Below are 23,564 nucleotides of genomic sequence, written 5' to 3'. Positions count from 1 at the left end.
CACCAAAAGATTCTCACCATGTTGTCAGAACCCACAATGCTTTAAAAGTTAAAATTACAATTTCACGCTGTCATGAGATCACTGGTTCAGAAATGTTTTCTTGAAGCAAGGCCTAAGCAACACCCTGAATGGGTCTCTGCTGGGGAGAGTCATGGGGCAATAACCACAGTGAGAGGCGGGCTTAAAACACATTCTTCGTGATTCCTGTCATTTTTATCAAGAGCAGTCTTCAAGAGCAGTCTATGTTTTTCTTTAATATTGACCTACAAAGAGGATTTTTTAACAACTTGAATTTTCTAAACAGCTTAAAAGCTATTCCAAGCACGTATTATTCCATACCCTTTGTATTCTGATATTGAGGGAGATCTTTCGAAAGCTCCCAATGTAAGAATAGTGAACTTTCATCCAGGAGAAACTTTTCTGGCCTTACTCTCTTACATCTGAAAACGAGGTACTTTGTTCACAGAAGCGAAACTGCTTCGCTCCTTTCCCCAAAGCAAACCCACCACCCCTCCGCACTCCTGCGACTATGGGGGGTCCCGGGGGACAGGTGCTCAAAGCCACCCCACAGGACGCTTCCGGGACTGTTCGGTTTGGAGCATCTCTCCCTACCCTTGCCAGCTACTGAGCCATAACTGAAAGTCCTAATAGGAGAAAACAGCCACATTAACAGGCCCAGTCCAGCTAAGACCCTGCACAGTTCAAAAGGGCAGGATTCTTGTGCTGGGACCGCAGAAGCACAGCGGGTCTATTGATGGCTCGCCCGCATTCCAACACCCAGAGTGCTTCCCAGCTCCCCCACTGTTCCCTGAAGCGCGCTCGGGAGTCTGCTGAGAAAGGTTTCATGCAGTTACATGTGTCCAAATGAATTATTTGTGGGGGAGAGGAGGCAGGGGGAAAATCCACTTAAGATTTCTAGGTTTATGTATCCCAACTCACATGTTCCCTTCTTTTACTAGAAATCAATGATGTTTTAATTTTTAAACTGTTACCTAAACTAAAAAGATTTGGGAGGAAACCCCAAAATTTAAGTAAGCCTTGTTCACTTAAAACCGAAATGTTTCTCCGTTGAAATCTGGAACATAATTTCACGATTACTACCAAAAACGAAACAAAGCAAAATACAAAAATGACTTTGTATGGATCCTACCTCTTCCTGGGAAAAGTAACTAATACATGATTACATTTTCATAGCACGCTATACAATAGGACATGAATTAAAGGTATAATTACAAAAATAAGATCTCATTACTTAAAATGACAATTCAAATACAATCTTATTAAGAATAACAGGAAATATATGAGAACAAAACATTGAAAAGATATACTTGCTCACATAACAGGTTTTTATTCTCAAGAGCAATTAATTTGGCAGTTGTCACATAATCAGAATGGTTATTAATCTGGGCAAAGTGAGGTGATTCATTTGATGAATTTAGTGATTAATACTAATACTGGGTTATAACCTGGGGTGCAATTACAGGGCAAGTCTAGCTTTAAATGCTACTACTAGAATCGGGTCCCCAAAGTTCAGGCAGCTCAACGCAGAGCTGTTTAATACTCACTGTCTCTCCCAATTAGACTGCATTATAAAATTATCTTCTCCTCTATTAAGCACAGAGGTCTTCTCTAGCCATGATCTGTAATCTCCTGAGATGGTTAACACACTTCCACGTAGAGACACTTTTCATAGCTGTTTGTTAATGATGACAACTGATCTGTCAGCTATCCTGTCACTGAAATCATAATTATGACATTCAATCCTCACCAAGGATTGCTGGATACATGTTATTTTAAAAAGGAAAAGAAAAAAGGCTCGTTTTCTTCCCTTCCAGAGGAGCACAATCAAAACTCCTCTCCTGTATTTGCTTGTGACATCCATATTCTGACTCATGATGTTTCATAAAAAGAAGAAAATTTAAGTTGGAATGACTCAAATGTATTAGCTAGACAATATTCTTTCATAATCCTTATCTCAACATGGAGCCTTTTCCGATTGCTTCCTTTCCTCCAGAAGCAGTTAGGACCGAGCCCTCAGGGAAGGGACGGAAGCCCTGGGGAGGCCCAATGCCCGCCCCAGGCACCTGAGCACATCTGCTCCAGGAGGCCCTGAGCAAACACGTTCAGACAGCACCTGCCCACAGCCCCAACCACAACAAGAAAGAGAAAAGCTGGGTCTGCACTGGACTCTCCATTTCCCACTTGGAGCTTTCTGGAGCTGGTGCCACCCAGTGCTGGTCACAGGCTTGGAGCCTCCCCTGACTGATCCCTGCTCAACTTTGGCCTCCAGCTGGCAGGTGAAAGGGAGGGAGGGAAAGGTCAGCAGCACCTGTAGCCACACCCCTATGTTCAGGCGCCATCTCCAGCATCCTCCATCCAAGTGCCAGGTGTGCCTACCGTGCCTCGGGGGACCACTCAGATCCTTCGACTCTTCTCTATCACATCGGTAGCTCATGGCTTCCCAGTCTCTCCCTGCACACATTTGTCCTGTTGCTGGCAGAGTGACGCCTGCCACCAGAGCCTGCTTAACACCCCCCCCCCACAAGCCATCCACAACCAGCCCACCATCGACCACTGAGCCAGTGCAGGAAGCTCCCCGGGGCTCCCAAGCCTGGGCCACACCCCCCTGATGTCTGCATCAAGCCCAGCAATGACCAAGCCACTGCTGGAAGCCCCCTGGTCTCCCCTGCAGGAATGTGGGGGGTGCCACAGGCCTCAACCATGCCCCCCACCTCTTTCTCCCACCTTATTTCCTTCCCTCTATTTCCTTCCTCCCCCACAACTGCTCTGCAACATCTTAGAATGTAAAAAATAATACTACTATATAAATAAATTTAAATAAAAAAACCTTCCGTGGTTCCCACTGTGCTTGGCACAAAGCCCTGGCTCTTGCCCACCTCACCCACCAAGGCCTCCTTCCATTCCCCTGACCTGCTGGGCAGGGATGAGCCTCATTAAAAAACACTCAACTCTTGCCAGGACTGTCCACCCGTGGGTCAAAACCAGCTCCAGCACAACACAGACACAAGCCCACAGAGCGCTCAGCAATGATCCCCGCCAAATGCATGATTCGGGGCCACCAGAGGACGGGATTGACAAGGGGCCTTCCAGGTCAGCCTTCTCTCAGTGAGGTCTTTGTCATCCAAGAATAAAGCTGAACACCTTGATCCACTTCCTTTTTCAAAGTTAACAGCTTTCTTGAGATATAAGTCACATACCATAAAATTCACCCTTCTAAAGAAGTGTACAATTGAGTGGTTTTTAGTATATTCAGAGTTGTGCTATGAACTACCACTATCTAAGTCCAGAACGTTTTTGTTACCCCAAACAAACCCCCCCCACCCATTAGCAGTCCCTCCCCATCCCCTTACCCCCCAGCTGCTGGTGACCACCCATCCACTCCCTGCAATTGCCTAGTCAGGACATTTGACAGCGATGAAATCATACAGTATTTCTCAACCTGTTTCCACTCCAAACACTAAACATGAGATAGCAGATGCAGTGGGGTGCAATGTTTATTACAACCAGCAGGCTTAATTAAAATTCCAGAAACTCCTGGGCTTCAGGATACACACAGAGGTCAGGAGAAAAGAAGTAAAAGCACTTTCCCAGACCAGGTACCAGTGGGAGTTCTTCATAAGGTAACACAGCCAGACCCACCCCAATTTTCCATATTCACCCCCTTCAGACAAACCACCCAACTCCCATCCAGGCTGTAGCTTGGAAAAGTTTGCTGACACCTCCCCATCTCCTCTACGGGTGCAGAGAAGTGGTGCTTTAGAAACTGGTTCTCATTTCAGTGTGCATGAGACCATCTGGGCTAGCAGCCATGACTAGGCAGGTTTGCACATGTTAATTTGGATGCAAATAGCAGCAGGGCCACATCTCTGTAGAGCAGTAGTTCTCAAACTTGAGTCAGCCTCAGAATCACCTCGATGATTCCCAACCAACCACCGGTTTTGGGTTCAGCAGGGCTAGAGTGCTATCCAAGAATTTTTGTCCCTAACAAGCAGATACCGCTGCTGCTGATCTGGGACACTTTGAAAACCAATGCCTACTGCGGGCGGTGACCCCCAGCCAGCATGCCAGATCACACCCCCCTGCCCTGCCTGCTTTTGTAAATAAAGTTGTATTGACACACAGACCTTTTCCAGTTACATATCACCTATAACTGCATTCATGCTACACTAGTACAGAAGAGGAGTTTGGCCCACAAATCCAAAAATATTTACTCCCTGGTTCTTTGCGGGAAAAGTTTACTGACCTACAGTCTACAGAGGATCATCCAGATATTAGAAATATGATGAGCATATGTACCATCCAATGGAGGCTTCTAGTAACATCATACAGATTTCAGAGAATGGGGGGGACATACATGTAATTTTACACAATCCTGAGCATTTTTACACTTTGAAAACTGATCTCAAGGAAGTTTTTTTTTTTTTTAAGTCACGTGGAAAGAAGAGTCATGTACTTTTGTTCTCAGAGGTACAGGCTTGATCTTTTGACCACATAGGACCCTGGGGTCTGGGTCTCTCACCCATAAACATAAACAGCCTTGGCTAAAGAGTCAAAAGGAAAAGGAAATATTCAATAGAAAACCGTACAAACTCTACAGAGCTATCAATAATGAAGATACCGTCAACGTCCCCCAAATCTGGAAAGTTTAAGTTTATGGAGGGATTCCCCTGTAGTGTGGGTTCATGAAACATAACCAGAAACGATCAAGATGTGAAGGTTTTCATTTTTGCTTGAAGCTGTGTTGTTGCTAGAAAGAGAAAAGTGTGGGAGAGGAAAAGAGAGCAGCTTGTTTCCCTATGGTAGACACTCATAGAGGTGCTCTGGCCCCTGGGCCACAGAGTGGTCCTGCTCTGGGGCTAAAGGCATCCTCCTGTGAAGCTAGCAGGAGAATGGAAGATGACATGGTGCCATCGGGGAGGGCTGATGTCCTCCTTCCAGGAAGGTACATCTAGGTTCCTGTGCACTGGGCACGTAGATACCTGGGCTGCTTTCTCTTCCCTCCCCTCTCCCAGAGAGTGCCCTGCTGGGTGGGGCAGGCCTGGCAGTGGCCCAGAGCACAGCAGCTGCACAGTCTAGCCTCATGGGCAAAATGGAGAATAACTGTCCACTTCCCAGGGTGGTTGATAGAGTCTCCAGCTTGTGCTCGGAAACCAGTGGCAGAGGCAAGACAATGATAATTTTGGCTGTACCCTAAGCTAGAAACGATGCTGGGGACACAGCATATCCTGTTTGGGGCATCCCAAGGGCTGAGCTGAGACGCTGACCATGTTTGTCAGAAAAGGGGCCCACATCCCCACCAATGTCGTTAAGACAAGAATCCCATGACTTTTGATAATGGTTAGTTTTAAGATTTTAAAGGATTTTTAAAAGACTGTAAGATTTTTAAATTGTTAGTTTTAATTTTGCTTAATGGCCTCAAAGCCAGAATGATATGTCCTATTCTTTTATCAGAGGTGCGACACCCCTGTGCACAGGGAATCACATGTACTAAGGTGCCAGGGGAAGGCGGGTAACAGGCTCAAAAGGCTAAGGAAATACTCAAGAGAAATGAAAAGGTGTGTCCACACAAAGACTAGAATGTGAATGTTCACAGCAGCATTATTCATACCTTGGGAACATCATGCTAAGTGAAAGAAGCCAGACACAAAACATCACATATCATGTGATTCCATTTACATGAAATGTTCAGAATAGGCAAACGCATAGAGACAGACAGAAAGCAGCTTAGCGGTTGGCAGGGGCTGGGGGCAGGGAGGGAATGAGGAGGGGCTACTAATGGGTGCCAGGTTCTTTCTGGGTGATGAAAATGTTCCATAATTAGAGTGATGGTTTCACAACTCAGTGAATGTACGAAAACCCACTGAATTGTACACTTTAGAAGGGTGAATTTTACGGTATTTGAGTTATATCTATTTGTAGAAATTTTTTAAAATCAAAGGAAAAGAAATGCAGACAGGACCCCCCACACACACACTCCCCAAGTGAAAGAACTTAAACGAGGCATGATACACCTTTAATCTGAGAGGGTACAGAACTACTGTATTTACTGGAGATCAGAATGCTCTCAGGGCTGCAAGGTCTGGAAGGAAGCCAGGCTGTGGACACTGGTTGTACCCACAGGGCAATCCTCCCTGCAGCACCAGGCCTGGGCTTGCTCAGGCCGACAGCTAGCTGGGCTTACATGTGCTCAGGTGTGCCTGCCACCCAGCACCAGCACGAGTCAGGCCCTCTTCCGCCTTCCTTGCTGGCCACGCCCCTCACTGACCTTCTGAGACATTGAACTCTGGTTACAAAAGGACTTCAGATGCAGTTAGGACAGGATAATCCCTTCGCAAGCAAGCACCAGGCGGCCCAGGGGAGCAGGGGAAAGGGAACTCAGCACAGCCACTGGCGCCACTCCCCAGGGCTTCCTTTAAATGTGCAAGCATGCCTTTCCATGGTCAATTACAACAACCTGGAAAGGAGAGGGGAGGAAAATAAGGGGCTTCAATCTCAGGAGTCTAACACAACCGTTGTCATTTCTCTGCTTTAATTCCTTTTCGGCGGGGCAGGGGGCACCTCTTTTACCATTTGGACCAGCACACATACAGTTCTGTGTTCTGGGGTTAATTCCACCGCACACAGCACATGCTACACGCCATACCATGTTGCTGTGAGGCCCTGGAAGTGTGATTTTGTCATGCCTTCACACTACACAAGACCTTGTTCCTTAGGGACACCTAAGGCTCCTTCTGCAGTCTCTTTGGACTCGGCCTCCCCTCAGGTCCCCTGGGCCCAGGCTTACAGGAAATGGTGCCCAGCATGACCTACTGGGTCCTGGGGACACTCTGACCTTCACCCCCAAACTTCCACACCTAAAGCAAAGCAGCAGCATGACCAGGGAGGGCCCTGTTATCAGGACCGACACTTGGATGCAGGCGGTCCAAGTGCCCATTCACAGGCCGGCAGTCCTGCACCTATCGAGTACCTACTAAGCACTTGTGTTGTGTTCAGCATGGTGCCAGATCCAGCTGTGATGCACAGGGACCATCCATGATCAGAGACAGATGGGACAGAGCCCTTCTTGAGGCCCCTGAACTCAGGCCAGGATGAAAACCCACTTTTTCCACTTGCTAGCTGGGACCCAGGGCCACAGAGTGTTTCCAGGTCCATTTCTCCATAAAAAAAAGTATTAAAAATTGTATTTAATGACTATGCAGATATAAAGATGGATATGTTATATGCTAAATTAATGTTATAAACATATGTTATGCCATTTTAAACTAATATAATTTGATGTTATATATTTGATTTTAAAACATATTTCAATGTTATGTAGTAAAATATTAATACATTATATTGAAACAATACATCTCAAAACATTTTCTTTGACATAAAAGTTCAATTCCTTCTTCTGAAAATTAGAACATTTTCATGGGCCCAGCATGTGCCTGCTATTCCAAGTGAAGACACTGGCCCTCCTATAACCTTGGGCGATTTTCTTAACCTCTCTAAGCCTTACTCTCCTCACGAGTTGACTTAGTCTGTTCAGGCTGCTATAACAAAATACCATAGACTAGATATCATATAAACAACAGAAATTTATTGCTCACATTTCTGGAGGCTGGAAGTTCAAGATCAAGGCATGGCAGATTCTGTGTCTGGTGAGGACCTGCCTCCTGGTTCAGAGATAACGTTTTCTCTCTGTGTCCTCATACAGTAGAAGGGATGAGGGAGCTCTCTAGGGTCTGTTTTATAAATCTATTCTATTATATATCTATAATCTAGTCTATTTTATAATCCCATTCATGAGAGCTCCACCATCATGACCTCATCACCTCCCAAAGGCCCTACCTCCTAACACGATCACCTTGAGGATTAGGATTTCAACCCAGGAATTAGTCAGGAGGACAGAAACATTCAGACCATAGCACCAGTACAAACTATTGTAAACCTAACCAGCAGCACTGCTGTGAAGTTCACGTAAAATTAAACAGTCCCTGGAACGTCGTGGACATGCAACAGATGCTTTCTGGATTCTGGCTGCACCACTTTGACCTCATTGTCAACTTGGTGAAACAGGGATAATAGCAGTGCCCTGTGGCCAGGAATTTGTGGCAAACTGCACAGCTGCTAGCAAACAGTAGGTGCTCGATACAGCCCAGGTGTCATTACCTTCAATGCTCTACCAGGACTCCAGACCTGCCAGTGCCAGCGAGAGTAAAACAGTAAAACCAGTTCTCTCCCAGTTCTCAGAGGAGAATTATTGGAAGTCTTGGGTGAAGGGTTGAACATGGGCCAGAAACACAGCAGCCTGGGAAGGCTAGTCATGCAGATCACTGCAATCAGCCTCTTGTACCCAGGCACCTGGCCCTTCACCCACAGCAGCGTTGTCCTCAAGCACCTGCTCAAGAGTCTAAGACCTGCCTCCTGCTGCCCTGCAGGGATACAGCCCCTCTGACATTCACTGCCCTGAGCCCTCATTCAGTGGGGAGTTGCCAAAAGGAAGACAGAGGAGCCAACAGGAAGAGTGTTACAACAAGGGGATGTCAAATGCTGTAGAATAGTGTACCATCCTCCCCACCAGGGGCAGGGTCCAGCTAACCCAGCAGACCTTCCTCAGACCATCCTACCCACCTTGCCAGTGCCAGATACCGTGAGGGGCTGGGGCTTAAGAACTGTGAGAGCTACAGCAATCCTACAACACCAGATGCTCTGCATCCTGATACTATGAATGCTTCTATATCCTTTTTCCTCTTATCCACTGATCAACACTTAACAGAGAATGCGAAGAGAAGGCTGAGTGTGCGTGCACATCCATGCTGCTCATAACAAGAATATGCTCCAAACAGGCAGTGGACACATGGGTTATAACTGCCAAACCAAGTCACAGGGCCGGAAGAACAGGGACATGGGAGAATTCTGCATAGCATGTGATAGCAGGCCCATCGAGACATCACGGTGTTGCAATTCTTAAAATAAGGCTCATTTGTGCTTATTCATGGTACATGTCCTCTGCCATCTTCCCTAAACTTAGATCTTCCTCCCATAATTAAAATGTCTGTGCATGTTTAAATGGCTAAATTCATTATCAACATTGGCTAGCTGTTCCCATATCCAGCACACACATGTAGAACAACCCCTAGTGTGAACCTGTGCTGTCCAGACAGCAGTGTATACCTTTCCACACTCTTTTTTCCCTCGTTTCAGAATTTAGATTTCCACCAAAACCCAGGTGTGCATGGAGCATACTGCATGCACAATCACCTTCTGTGTGTCTCCGATGAGGAGAAAATGCTAACACACCGATTTCTGTGTCCTGACGTGTTCTGTGACAGCAATCCCTCCTGATAGTTGGCTGTGCATAATGTAACCATTAATGATAGACGCACATTTAGTAAAAACCAGACCCACGTTCATTGGTGCCTCATCAAAATCACCTTCAGGAAGGTAGGAGAGCCTCTGGGTCTGGAAGCAGGTGGCCGTTAGTTGTGCTTTCTTCCTGACAGACGCACAAAGAATGAATTGGTGGCAAAAATGCAGGGCACCTTTCTCTGCAGTCCTGGGGGCAGGCACCAGAGAAAACCATTCTAGCTGCCACTACGGCCACCCTCTGGCACCTGAGCAGGTTCCAATCCCCACAGAACCAAGGATTACCATGAAGCAAGGCTGGTGTATGCCTTTGTGTTTTATTAAAAAATGCTCTAATATCTTTTGAGCCTATACATTTTTAAAACTTATTTTTAAGTAGCCTTTTTAAGGTTCCTGTGGCTCACACAGTAAGACAGATTTGAATGTCTCGCTTAACAAGAAAGCAAAGAGGTAGTAAGAGGTGTGGCATCACTCAGATCCGGATCTCAGATCCTGACTTTCCACATCTGACCTCCGTGGTCTGGGACAGGTCACTCTCAGCCCAAGTTACCTTGTTTCAGTGGGGCCTTATAAAAGTAAAAGTATTGAGATGAAGGACTTAACAGTGCTCAGACCATTGTAAGCACTCAACATACCTGTGGTCTGTTGTCCCTTTGCAAGGCTGTAATGTAAACCATGTTTAAAGGACCTACCACACGCCAGGAAGTATGTCACTATACTGAGAATGAACGAGGGCCAGTCTCCACTCTCAGGGACCTCCCAGCCACCTGGGCTCAAGGATGCTGCAAGACCAATGATCAGGGAGGCCCCTACAAAGGACATCGCAGGAACACTGTGCATGACAAGGGAGGGAGTGTCAGGGGCCACACCGCCTGGGTGGTGCAATGTAAGCGAAGCCTTCCACGAAACTAGGAATGTCTCAGAAAGGACCTTTGCAAAGCCTCAAATAATACAGGATACTTGGAGACCAAGATATCGTTCTCTAAAGACGCACTTGGCAAACTTTACCATGTGAACGAATCACCTGTGGATCTTGTTAAAAATCTCCATTCTGATTCAGCAGGCCTGTGGTAGAATCTGAGATTCTGTATTTCTAACAAGCTCCCAGGTGATGGCTCATGTTGCTGGTCCAAGTACCACCCTTTGCCTAACAAGAGTCTAAAGTGGAGCTGTCCAGTAGAAATATGACAGCCACATACGTAACTTTAAAATGCTCAGGAGCCACGTTTAAAAAGGTAAAAAAGAAACATCGGAAGTTCATTTTAATAATGCATTTTTATTTAACCTAATGTAGTCAAAATATTTTCATTTCAACACGTAATCAATATAAAAAAAATTACCAATGAGATAGTTTACACCTTCCTTGTTTCAAACTAAGTCTATAAAATCCAGTGTGTATTTTAACTAACAGTGCATCTTAGTTTGGACTAGCCACATTTCAAGTACTCAACAGTCACATATGACAAGTGGCTGCTATATCAGACAAAGCAGAACTAAGAGATAGAGGTGGGTGACAGCAGAAGGAAAGTCTGGAAAACAGGCAGGAGCTAAACATAAATAACCTTCTATACACAGCTAAAGAGTTGCTGAGGCCTTTCCAGCAAGAGCCTAAGAACCAGCCTACCGATCTGGCACATTACCTGGTGGGGGTCTGGAACAGTCTGCCATATGGGGAGATTAGAGGCAGTATGCTGGTTAGAGACTACTGTGATTATCCAGCTGGGAATGAGGAGGCAGTGACACTGAGGACAGAAAAGAAGCAATAAACACAAGATATTTAGGCTCCAAAGGCTTGGTGATGATGGGCTATGGAGGGTTACGGGCAGAAAGGCACCTAGAATGATTTGTAGATTTGGAGATAAACCTACGGCCAAGGTTAGAAATCCAGGGGGAGAACTGAGGAGGTCAAGGAAGGTGAATAGTTTCCATTGTGATCATGCTGAGCTTGAAGGGCATCAGTAACGCCCAAGGGCCATTCCAGAGTCCAGAAGAGAAGTTGAGGCCACACATGTGAAAGTAAGAGATGTCTACACACACTTATGCTATTTCAAGCAAACGCATGATTACCACCTAGACGAGAGAGGAGAGAGAAGAGAAGGCCCTTCAAGAGAAACAACATTCCAGTAAATGGCAATGAAAAAGAGCCAGTAGAGACCACTGTAAAAACAGTCTGAAAGAAACGAAAACAATGAGTTTTCCTGTGAATTCAACATCTTTTTTCAGAAAGGCAATCATGGCAGGCATCATTTGAGAATTAAACTCTGTAAAAGCAAAGCCAGTTCCTGCCTCAGGGTACAAGAAGCTGCGTCCTCAGGTTTACCTTTGTGGTTGAAATTTCACAACCATGCAGAGTGGCATGAGGTTTTAATTAGTTTTCTCCAAAATACCAGCCACTGAAAATGGGGAGGAGAAGCTGAAACAGGTCCCTCCTCCCCCACAGCTCGTAAACCCTAACAGCATCAGTTGTGTGAGATCCCTGTCGTTAAATCAACACAAAAGAAATATGATTCAAGCAGCAGCAAGCCTATCTTTTCAAGTCCAGATGTTTCCTTTCCACACTTTAACTCAAGACTCAGGGCATCTAATCATAATGAAAATGTTAAGAAAAGCTACACATACCAAAAAAAGCACAGTTATTTTAAACACTGACATATTTGCCCAACATGAGTACTCAATTTTCTAGAAGTTAGGTTTTTCTTTCTTATATATACAAGCCTGTCTAGAAAAAGCTAAATTATAAAATTCAATGCATTCCACAATAACAAAACATGTCATTTCTTAAACTTTCAAGTGGCACACACAAAGTTAAACTTCCTTTAATCTGTTATCTGACTCCAGGGACTGTTGATAATATAATTCTTAAGAGAATTACAAGAATCAAGCAATTAATAATTAGGTCTACATGATTCAAAGCAAACAATTTCCCAGGGAGGGGGGAATCAATACAGCTGTACTTCCAGAAATAAGATTATTTTATGTTTTGGGCTCCTGATCAATCTCTTTTCCTTCATTTTCAATTTTGTTCAATATTGTTTTAATGTTTTTGCAACAAGAAAAAAAAAATACCACCATGCTTACAACTTTACAAGCATACATACAATTAGCACAGATAAGTATCATTCTGCTTACAGATTTACAAACATATGCACAATTAACACAGATGCAGAATTTCACGAGCTTCAGAATCTGCAAGCCATAGGCAAAGAACCCCCTTCACCTCCTGCGAGTGCAGGGAGGGCTTCCAGCTCAGAGGATCCAGCCCACCTGACATCTGCAGGCTCTCCTCTTCCTGGGTGGTGTGGACAGATAAGGTCTTCCTTCACCTCCTTCTCCAGCACACTCCCTTCCCCTCCAGCTCCACCTCTCTCCAAGGCCAGTTATACTTGGCACTCATCCTTACCCCCTTCTCATTGCTGGTCTAATTCGTGTGTCTGTGTGCTATTCCCCAGAAGAAAACAAGTCTGCCATACAGGATTATAATGAATTAATCTGATAAAGGCAGCCCTGCTAATGATGACTTAATGTACAGCCCTCCCAGGCAACAACTCCTGCACTTTACCCCAGGAAAAGACAATACAACCAGGAGAGAGGTCCAATCCCTACTGAGGGCTAATCATGTACACTGGGCATTCTCCTAGCCTCCCCCTAGGGCATCCTGCCCTGCCTCTCTGTAGTTCCCAGGCAATCATCAGCAGGGAGGGGAAGGAAAAGCAAGACAGGCTAAAAGTTAAATTATCAGCTGAGAAAAAAACCTAGGATGGAAAGACGCTGATAGGCGTGGAGGCCTCATTTTATATAATAAGTGTGTGGGGACTAAGCTAGGTGCTAATGGACACCCATGGTGATTCCTTCAACAAAGTAAATAATCATTCCTTCCTGTATGGGTGTAAATGAAGCATTTTATATTCTGTCTCTCCAAGCTGAGTATACTTGTTAAAAGGAAAGCTTTTGATTTCTCTCAGGATTTCATTTGTTACAACAGTCTAATTGCTATAGCAAGTAATCCAGGAAATGTACAGCGGCCCAAACACAACATAGGCTTATTTCTTGTTCATATAATGAATACTACTGGGAAGGTGACCACATCGTGGGGCAGCCACCTCCTCAGTCACTCAGGGACCCATGTGGATGAGTCTCTGCCCCAAGGCCATCTTCATTCCACCCATCCAGAAGGGGTAAAGTACAGCTTGCCCTCCACTGAGTAGAACCATCACATCTGGCCACACCTAGCTGCAAGAGAGGCTGGGTAACATAATACAACTGTGTGTCCAAGAGGAGGAGGAGACTGGACTCCAGCAAGTGGCATCTCCCCCACGCCTGTGAGTCCAACTCAACACCCTGAATGATTTTCTACTGCCACAGAGTGAAGGAGTAAAGAAATGGAGTCTTGTCTCTGAGATACCCAGCCTTCATTTCTCCCATTATTTTCACTTCCAAAATCATTTTTTAAAAATCCTATTCTTCTGAATATCACATTGATATGAAAGAGTTACTCCCTTCATTAATATAAAAAAAAAGAAACAGTATTATTCCCCCCAAAATTAAACTTTTGGTAGAGGGAAGGAAATAATAACTTCCAGTGAGCTGTAAATAGCACAAACAATGTACTGGTGTTGGGCATTACATATATCTTTTAATTAAATGCTTTCCTACAAATCCTATACTTAACAGTCAAAATCAGTAACAAAATCTGCTGGAGATACTTTAAACTCCTGCCATACAAAACCCAGCTTAAAGTCTTTCTGTAGCAAATTGGTGATTCAATATATTATCATTTTTAAAATAGTTTTCCAAACTTTTTTTTTTTTTTTTTGGTCGTTTTCATGACTGGTACTCAGCCAGTGAGTGCACCGGCCATTCCTATATAGGATCCGAACCCGCGGCGGGAGCGTCGCTGCGCTCCCAGCGCTGCACTCTCCCAAGTGCACCACGGGCTCGGCCCTCCAAACTTTTAATGAATCAGGATTAGGGAAATGGGGGAAGGGGAGGAAAAAAGAAATTTAAATTTACTAGAGCTAGCTTTACACATTACTTCATTTAATCACCATAATAACACAATAAAATAGGAATGATTCTGGTTTGACAGACTGAAGGATTAAGGATTGAAAAAGGTTAAGAACTGAGTGCAAGATCCAGCTCCAGATGCCAGCAAACACTGCCACTTAATCCTATTGGTGACCTTCTCTCCAAGCTGGAACCACCAGGGCAGAGTTGACCACTCTCCCCAACTGAGCAAAGCAGGGATCCCTTCAAATGGCAGACTTCCCATTACTTTTCAATCTGCTCTATACCAGAAATTTATTAAGTAGAGAAAAACTTGTTATCCACAAGGACATGGCCAACCCCAAAAGAAACAATCCAAAGTCATGGCCTTATGGAGTCACCAGGGAAACAGCCTCACCAGGTCATTCACACACATGCACACAGTCTCCAAACAGCTTGGGGAACTCACTCTTCAGTACCAGCAGATGGAAAAGGAGCACTAGTCATTTAAATAAAATATCTAAAAGGGAAGAGAGAAGCCAAAACAAGCAAACAACAAGAGCAGAGCTCAGAAACAGAATCTATGCAGAAAGAGGACATTTTTGTCATGATTTTTATCATCAGAGACATGAGAGAAGAACCATGAAATAGGATCAGTAGGGTACGAAAAAGGAACATTTGAGATACAAATAAAACTTTGGAATTAGAAAAAAATGAGTGGACAAATTTAAAACTCATTGGAAGGACTGGGAAATGAGGTTGAACAAACTCTCCCAAGAAGAACAAAAATACACAGAAATGAAAAATGAGAGAAAAAATTAGAGCCAGTCTAAAGGGTCAAGAAACAGAAAGGCCTGACCTCCCTGCAGCAACACTGCACACCACCAGAGCACCGACACCACCTTCTGAGTGCTGAGGGAGAGCTGTCTACAGCTGAGACTTCGCCCAAACAATCAATTTTTTTTTTTTTTTTGTCTTTTTCGTGACCGGCACTCAGCCAGTGAGTGCACCGGCCATTACTATATAGGATCCAAACCCGCGGCGGGAGCGTCGCCACGCTCCCAGCGCCGCACTCTCCCGAGTGCGCCATGGGCTCGGCCCAATCAATTTATTGTCAAGATAAAATCACGACATTTTCAGGCAGAGAAGGTGTCAAAAGATGACCCCCTGTATGTTTGAATATTTTAAGAGATGTTTCATCATTGGGGAGGATTTGATGGATAAATTAATGATCTGTGCATAGAAAATTAAGCAACAAAACAAAGCTCTCATTAACCCTAGTGACTGCAAAGACATGTGCAGGAAAAATAATCAGAGTATGTACCTCCAGGCTCAGCAGTGATACCATTTGCAATCAAAACAATGTCAACGCTGAATATTATTAACCCAATGCTTCTCAGAGGGGGGCAATCCCCTCCCCCACAGGGAACATCTGGCAATGTCTGGAGACATGTGTTTGGTTTTCATGCTGGGGGAGGAGGCTGCTACTGGCAACAAGTGGGAAGAGGTCAAAGATGTTGCTAAACACCCTACAATGCACAGGATGGCCCCACAACAAAGAATTATGTGGCCCCAAATGTCAACAACGCCAAGGTTGAAAACTCTCTTCTAACCAAAATTACAAAGTGATTACATTAGGCACATTTCCCCCAAGAAATGTGCCTAAACAGTTGGGGGACCGAGGGTGGGCAGCAGAAGTATGGGGGGAAAAATATACAAAGTAAACCCATAATTTAGGGATATGGATAGAAATACAGAAAACAATCAGCTAAAAAGTTTCAATCATTGTCTCTAGGGAGGGGAAATGACAGCCAGAGAGCTGGTATGTAAAAACCCCTGAAGAACTATTTGATTATTTATACTATACAAGAGCCACTTTGATAAAAATAAAAACAAAACTCAAAAAAAGATACACTAACACTTTGTCCCTTTCCTTCCATGAATAAGTAAAAATGTTGGCTTTCAAGGGCACAGACTCTATCCTGCCAGGGTTGAGCTTCACAATTTGCCTTTAAGATCTAAAAGTCTTAAAGTCACCTTTGGCCAAAAGAAAGATAATCCCAACCCTTCCTTGCCAATTCAGAGCACTGTTTTTCTTCCTTCTCCATCCAGCAGAGGCAGCTGTCATCGCTTGCAACTTAACACCCTGGAGATTTTTTTTTAAAAGCCCAGGGTCTCTTCAACCCGAAAAAAATGTTACCTTTGCTTTGCAATTCAGAACATCCCAGTTTTGGGGTTCAACCAAATCAGATTAGCTCAATTTTTTTTAATGATACACTATCATCCTCCTACTAAGACATGACCCCCCAAAGAGAAGGCTGAACATTCATAATTGTAAACGGAATAGGCTCGATCAACTATGGGACAATGCAAATATTGGATCAAACAAGGTAACAGGAAAACAATCCTTCCAGTATATGCCCGCCCTGTATTGGATACTGGCAATGTTTTCAAAAGGCCTTAAAAGAGCAACATGTAACCCAGAGCTCTTTCAAAATCCTTCATGTGGGTTAGTTTTCAGCTTGCATTTGGAAGAAGAGCCGTGGCTTGCAGAAACCTGCAGAATTTCTCCTCAAAGTGTTACCCCACTCCTGACTACCATGTTTAAAAGTAAAAGTTAAGAAATGAATAAAAAGTCTATTCAGCCTTTACACCCTAAAATTATCCTGTAGAATGTTTCCACCCTGCCTGGTGTGCAAGAAGAAAAGTTCCACAGAGCCCCAGGCTTTCTCCCTCTGCCCCTAAGAACTTGGCCACAGATCCAGGTTTACTTGCATGCTGACACAAAACAACTTTGGCAAGGGGACAATTCCAAAACACTTTCCAAATAGAAAAACCAACCCTTCCCAAATGATCAGCCCCATCTCTTTGGCCATGAAGTATAAAGGTGGATTAAGAATCCCAACTTATTAGGACGAGGTGAAAACTATTTGTTATGAGTTTTTCATTATCATACCATGCTACATTTAGCTCTCGGGCAAGCTAGTTTTCTTTTTTTCGAAAGATAAATGTTAGGACACATTAAGAAGTACTCAGAACTGAGCCACGAAGACTGAACTTATCGTGGTGCAGAGGCATGACGCACAGCTTCAGTTTATACCTTTTTGGAACTGTAGAAGCCTCAGATTTACAGCGTGAGGGAGGCGACATTACTCCCTGGGAGAGGAGGAACCCCCGAGCCTCCAGCTAGCCGGCCTTGGAGGAGGACTGCAGACACTCTGCCTGACTCCCCACCCCTGCGCCCAAAACATCTCTGGAGGAACAAGCATTAGAATTCAGCAGGGCCAAGGTAATTCGCAGGCTGGGAAAAGGTAATAAAGACATATTTGAAAGCCAGTTGGCAAGACAGGTCTATAGGCTGAAAGGGTCTTTCAGCACAGGACAGAAAACTCACCTCTTGTTTTTGAACTGTACTACTAATTCTTAAATACGAATGAATCTTGAGCATTACGTGCATCCTACTAACTGCAGAAAACACTGTCACTGGCAATCAGGAAGTGACTGGGGGTTTACAATTCTGAGGAGTGGCAGCCCCAGGTCTCCCTCACGCCCACCCTCTGAGAGGCCTGAAAAAGCAGCAGCATTCCCTAATGCAGACAATGCTGGCCAGCTGTGTTTCAACACAGAAACCGACCAAAATCCAGAGAAGTTTAGATCCATTGCTGAATTCAACAGATCCCTCTTGTTCAAGCCATTACTGATATCTGAAAAAGGACTTGGCTCTTGGGGGAAAATATAAGGACATAAAAGACAACAATTTGTCCCAACCAGGGTTGCCACTCCAACCTCTCCATCCCTGGGTCACCAATGACATGACTCAGCACGGCCCCATCAGATGGATTCCCCTTTTCAAACTAAGGAAGGTGCTGGGTCTCCCACTCCCATCCATCACCAACCACCTGTCTTTGTCCTGAGCCCTCTTCGACCATGGACTCCAGCTAAGGCTGTACACAGGACACTTGCAACCTGGCTCTGTATCCCCCAAACATACCTGCATTCAGTATTCACTAGAAAGGACGTTTCAGAGCTGTGTCTCATAATCAGAGACATGTTCTAGCAGCGTGATCCCCCTGAGAGGGTGAGTCAGGTGGGGGGCCTATATATCAGCACCCCCAAGCATCCCACACCACAGCAATCGCCACAGCAATCCAAACCCCCTTCAGCTGGCTCTGTTCCCCAAACACAATCTGAAATCCCTGGGTGCCCAAGGGAGCTACCCCGTTTGGGCTGGGCCAGGCCCAAATTAATGTCTCCTTTGGAGCTTCTGGCTAAGGCTTCTGGCATTCTTAGAGGGGACTCTGAGAAATGGTGACTAGCAGGGGCTGGGGCTTCATTCCTTCCCTCTCTTAACAAACATTCCTGAGGCCGCAGGGGGCTGCTGACACCCAGCTGGAGTATTTAATGCTTCCTAATGAATCCCCCAAAGGGCTTTTTGGAATTCAAGCCACTCTGGTGACATTTTAGAAATCAGCCCCCTACCTTCCCCCTACTGAAGTTTTCCACTGGTTGAACCGATCGGGAAAGGAACACGCAAAAAGCTGCAGGAGCACATATATCCATCGGATATACTTACACGGGTCCTGAGAGGTCCTGTGTCAACGCGGAGTCTCGGAAATACCAGCAAATCGTGTAGTTTCTTAGAACGTGGACATTATTCCTGCTCCCTCGCTAACAGCAGCATGGAAAAATGAGTTTCAGTGTATTTTTTCACTAACCATAGCAAAATTTCAAGCTACGAATCAGTGGAAATGTATTGAGGAGTCACGAATCCTGTTGCCATCTTTCAGCAGAGGTCTTGTTGGGCTTCATGCAGGCAACTCAAATTCCAAGTATTCTTCTTGCCCAGAAGTTAGTCCTTTAACGTCACACTAGACCCAGAGAAAAGTCAGTCCTTACCCAGCGGCCACTCTGACTGCCCATAAAACAGAACACTCGGGAGTTCCTGTTTCTATTGCCTTTCTCTTGCTACAAAAATGCAGATGAAGCAAGTATTTGTTTGAGTTTTACTATGTAAATAAAGCCTGTTCTCAGGGCCAACGCTTGGGAAGAAAACAGCCCTCCACCCAAACACTAGCAGTGCCAGGGGCCTCCACACACACCAGCTGAAGGCTAGACCTCAAAACGAAGAATTAAACATGAGCTTTTAAAGCAAAAATCCTGTAAGAGCAAAGGTAATACATAGTTAATCCAACAAAGTGATTTGCAACCAGGGTGATTCTGTCCCCAGGGGACATTTGGCAATGTCTGGAGACATCTTTGGTTGTCACACCTGGAGACAGGTACCAGTGGCATCCAGTAGGTGGAGGCCAGGGCTACTGCTGAGCATCCTAACATGCACAGGACAGCCCCACTACAGAGAATGATCCAGCCCGGAATGTCAACAGTGCCAAAGCTGAAAACCCTCCGACCCAACAAAGGCAACAGTTATTCGATACTGAATTGCAAGATGTAAGCAGATGTGAGCAGATGGCACAGACTGGAGGGGAAGCAGCAAAGTATGTTTGACATCAGGGTTTGATTCTCAAGGCCCTTCCCCCGGACTGGCCAGGTTTGTGACCTCAGAGCACACCATTAACCTCCTATGAGGATTTCAAAGTACCCGTCATCATCATAAAAAGAATGTGTCCACTTAGACTGGATTAAGCTACCCCTAATCAGAGTCTGCTAAATAGAAAACAAGTTGTATAATACTCCAGGGTTGTAATGTAACTATTTAATTGCACGGTTTTTTAAGTGCTATGTATATATATATAAAGAATTATTTAATGAGCCCCAATGAATTTTCAGTAACGATTGGGAAAGGAAGATTCAAAGCTTGGAGCAATCCAAATTCTGGTGGTGGAACAATTTTCCCTTCTCCATCACAATGCATTTCCACTCTCTAAGCATTCTTAAATGGACAAGTTTTCCTTCATCCTTTTCTAATAATCTGACAGTTAAACTACCAGCTGTCAGACTGCAGCCTAGCCCCACCGATTATCTTAATCAAGGAAAAAAGGCATGTATGTGAAATATTGCTGATACCATGCAATACAACGTGTGGTTAAAATACATGAGTGAGCATGTGAGTGCATGTTTATGCATGTATATAGATGTATGCATGGAAATTGAGTACAGAAGTCCCAACTGAATCCTCTCCATCCTGAGCAACAAAACCACAAATTTCCAGTCACATGTATTAAAAACTAAGCATCCAAGGGGCTGGCCGGTTAGCTCAGCTGGTTAGAGCATTGTGTTATAACATCAAGGTCAAGGGTTCAGATCCCCATAGCGGCCAGCTGCCAAGAAACAAACAAAAACTAAGCATCAGTTTAAAGGAGGGAGTATCTCAGATAAGAATCAAAAGCATTTACTACATACACTGTAAAGGCTACTACATACACTGCTCCTAAACTAGTCACAAAAACTTTCAAAAACAAACAAAAAAATACTTAGCAACTACACGAAGGTGAAAACCCAATCAGGAGCAAAGTGCCCATATGCTCTGAAAAGGCCCTGCGGTATGTCCACAAGGATTTACAGCCCACCTCCTTCAGTTTCTAGAATGTGAGCCTCTGGGACAGAGAGAACCAGGAGGCCACTAACAATGCACCAGAGTTTTCAGAACTTGGGGTACTTGTAGAAAGAACGAGGGGCTCTGGGGGTCCCTGCGTCCAGCTTCTGGTGAAATAACTGGACTTCAGAGTACAAAGTGACTTCCAACTTTCTTACAATATGCAAGGCCAAAAAGGAAGACTTCATCTTAAATAATGTCTTACTATTTATTCCATCTACTGTAAAGAACAAACTAAGGAACATATGTGGAATCTTTAGCACATGTTTTATTTTTAAGAAATGCATGAAATGTTGAAGGTGTAAGTGATTTATGTGATATCTTTTTACGATTACCATCAGAAATGGCCCCTAAAACCTTTATTAAAAAGGCACATGCTAATGTGCTTTACGAGATATGCAACAGAGTGTCCTAGCTGGGCAAGGTGTACACACTTTATGATCATCATCTTCACAAAGAATCCAATTTGATAAAGGATTACACCTTGGCTAAATTTGTAATAACAATGACAACCTCTTTCCTGAGTTCAACATAAATTCAGTGCATAGCTACTCAGGACTTCCCCAAAGTCTCTAGTTTTGTAAATACAAAAATGAAAGGAAATATAGAATAGAAAGTTTGTTGTCTCATTTGCTATTTGAACAACAAAGTCATCCCACTTCCCAAATTCATTAGCAGTGGGGCGGGTTAGGAGTCACTTAATTTCTTCCGGCTGTGGTGGGGCAGGAAAGCAGAGAAAACCAGTAAGTCACCTTCAAACGCTTCTAGCAGCCAAGGATTTTTACATTTTAAAGAACTCTTCCCAGAGAAACGGATCACTAGACACTATTAACCAGATGAAAAAAGGACGATTGGATTGTCGTTTGTTTTTACAGGTTTATACAGGTCTGGCTGGCAAATTTCAAAACGGCAAATTTCTTGTTTTGAGACAAGAAAATTCAAAGTTCTAAAACCACACATACACACGCACACACACAAACACACCCATTCCTGATGAGACACATCAGGAGTTTCTTTGCTATTATTGAAACTCAAGTCCTACTAAAAAGTTTCTGTAAGTTTTTGCACGTATTCAGTGCTCCGTGGATCTAGGACTGGAAGCCGAAAGTCAGTAAATATCGACGGGCTGATGGGAATCGAGAGGCTAGGCTGGCGGCAGCTGCTAGCCTGGATTTTTTAGTGATAAGGGTGCAGAACCAGAGACCCTAGGGCGGCAAATACAGGCGGGGCTGGTTCTGTCCACCCCTGGCTTCTGGGAGTGTTCCTCTCCTGACCTCCGGGCAGCCCTGCAGGTGCAGGCCGCCGCTGGCGAGGCCACGAGTGACAGGGGACCCTGCCAGGCCCTTTCCTGGAGGGGGAGGGGAAGGGGACTGGGAACAGGAGCCATTTAAACTCTGAATGGCGCTGGAAGCCGCCGGAGGGCGGTCGGGATGATGCCAGGACCACACACCTATGCCTGTCTGGGCAGCGGTCCCCGCAGGTGACTCCGGCAGACACGCGCCCCCAAGCCAGGGGTGCGATCGGGCCGCCTCCTCCGGCGCCCCCACCCCGGACGAGCCCCTCGCGCCACGGCCACCTCCGGCTGTCACCGCGCGGGCCCCGCGGTCGCCTTACCTTGGTGATGACCAACGGCTCGCCGTGCTCGCGGCCGCCCTTGAGGGTGAAGCCCCACGGGGCGCCGCCACTCAGTTGCACCTCCACCAGGCGCCCGCCGTCGGCCTCGGCCAGGCACTCAGGCCGCGCGCGGGGCTCGGCGCTCTCCATGGCGCGGGGCGCGGAGGCGGCGCGGCCGCTCAGCCCGCGGGGCTCGCGGGGCCCATGCACTCCGGGAGCCTCGGCCGGCCGAGAGAGAGGGGCGCCGCAGGCCACTGGAGAACTTGCGGGGCAACTTAGGAGGAAAGTGCCGGCCGGGCTGGAGGGCGCCAGAACGGCGGGCGGGCGGCGCGCGGGGGCGGGGCCGGCGGGGGAGGGAAGGGCAGCGGTCGCGCGCGAGCGCCCGGCGTCTCTTCGGGGCGTGGGGGGCGTGTGTGGCCTGGGGGTCATGGGGCGCAGCAGGTGAGGCGGAGGGAGCGCCCGCGCGGGGCGGGACGCGGCGGCGGTGGCCGTACCCCAGGAGCCGCCCATGTGGGAGGCGCGGCCCGCCCGGCGCTCCCGCCTTTGTTGGCGCCGACCGCGAGCGCGGGCGGCCGCGCAGGTGAGGGCGGAAGCGCCGCGAGAGGCCCCTGCGTCCGGCACGGCTCTTCCGCGGCCGCACCTTTGGGCCCGAGGCCGTCCCGAGAGCCCTCGGCGCGCACCGACCCGGCCCCGACCCCGGCCGCGGAGCCCGTCCAGCCGCGCCGCCCACGGAGGCGAGGGCGCCCCCCGCAGCTGGGGCGGGGCGGCGCGCGGGGCTCGCCACGAAGCGCTGGCCCGCGGGGTGAATGGCGTCTCGTTGGCTAGTACGTCCCCGACAAAGAGAAGGTGGTGGTCTGGAATTCATGAAAGTCTGTGGATAGAAGACGTGTGCCACCTCTTCCTGCTTCTTTTCGATTCCCATAACACTCCGGCCTAAAGAAATATCTGCAGTGACAGGTATCGCATGCTTTGCAAAGAAAAAAAAGTTTTTTTCTTGACTTTGTATATGTAGCTGGACGCTGTTTTCTCGAAGCGCCTCCAT

The 23,564-nt window shown here is 46.1% G+C and overlaps 1 protein-coding gene across 3 annotated transcripts in view; it reads right to left on the bottom strand.

Moving 5' to 3' along the window:
• The window catches only part of LOC134368944 (protein Shroom2-like), a 125,225-nt gene extending 102,553 nt beyond the window's left edge, over nt 1-22,672 (bottom strand). For all 3 annotated transcript variants that reach the window (XM_063085180.1, XM_063085181.1, XM_063085183.1), the window contains exon 1: nt 22,523-22,672. In XM_063085180.1, coding sequence (XP_062941250.1) covers nt 22,523-22,672 — 150 coding nt within the window. The remainder of the gene's footprint in view (nt 1-22,522) is intronic.
• Nucleotides 22,673-23,564: the final 892 nt, after the last annotated feature.

This window comes from Cynocephalus volans, chromosome Y, assembly GCF_027409185.1.
Source record: "Cynocephalus volans isolate mCynVol1 chromosome Y, mCynVol1.pri, whole genome shotgun sequence".
NCBI lineage: Eukaryota > Metazoa > Chordata > Mammalia > Dermoptera > Cynocephalidae > Cynocephalus > Cynocephalus volans.
The sequence above is the reverse complement of the archived record's forward strand: the minus strand, read 5'-3'. Positions and strand labels throughout refer to the sequence as shown.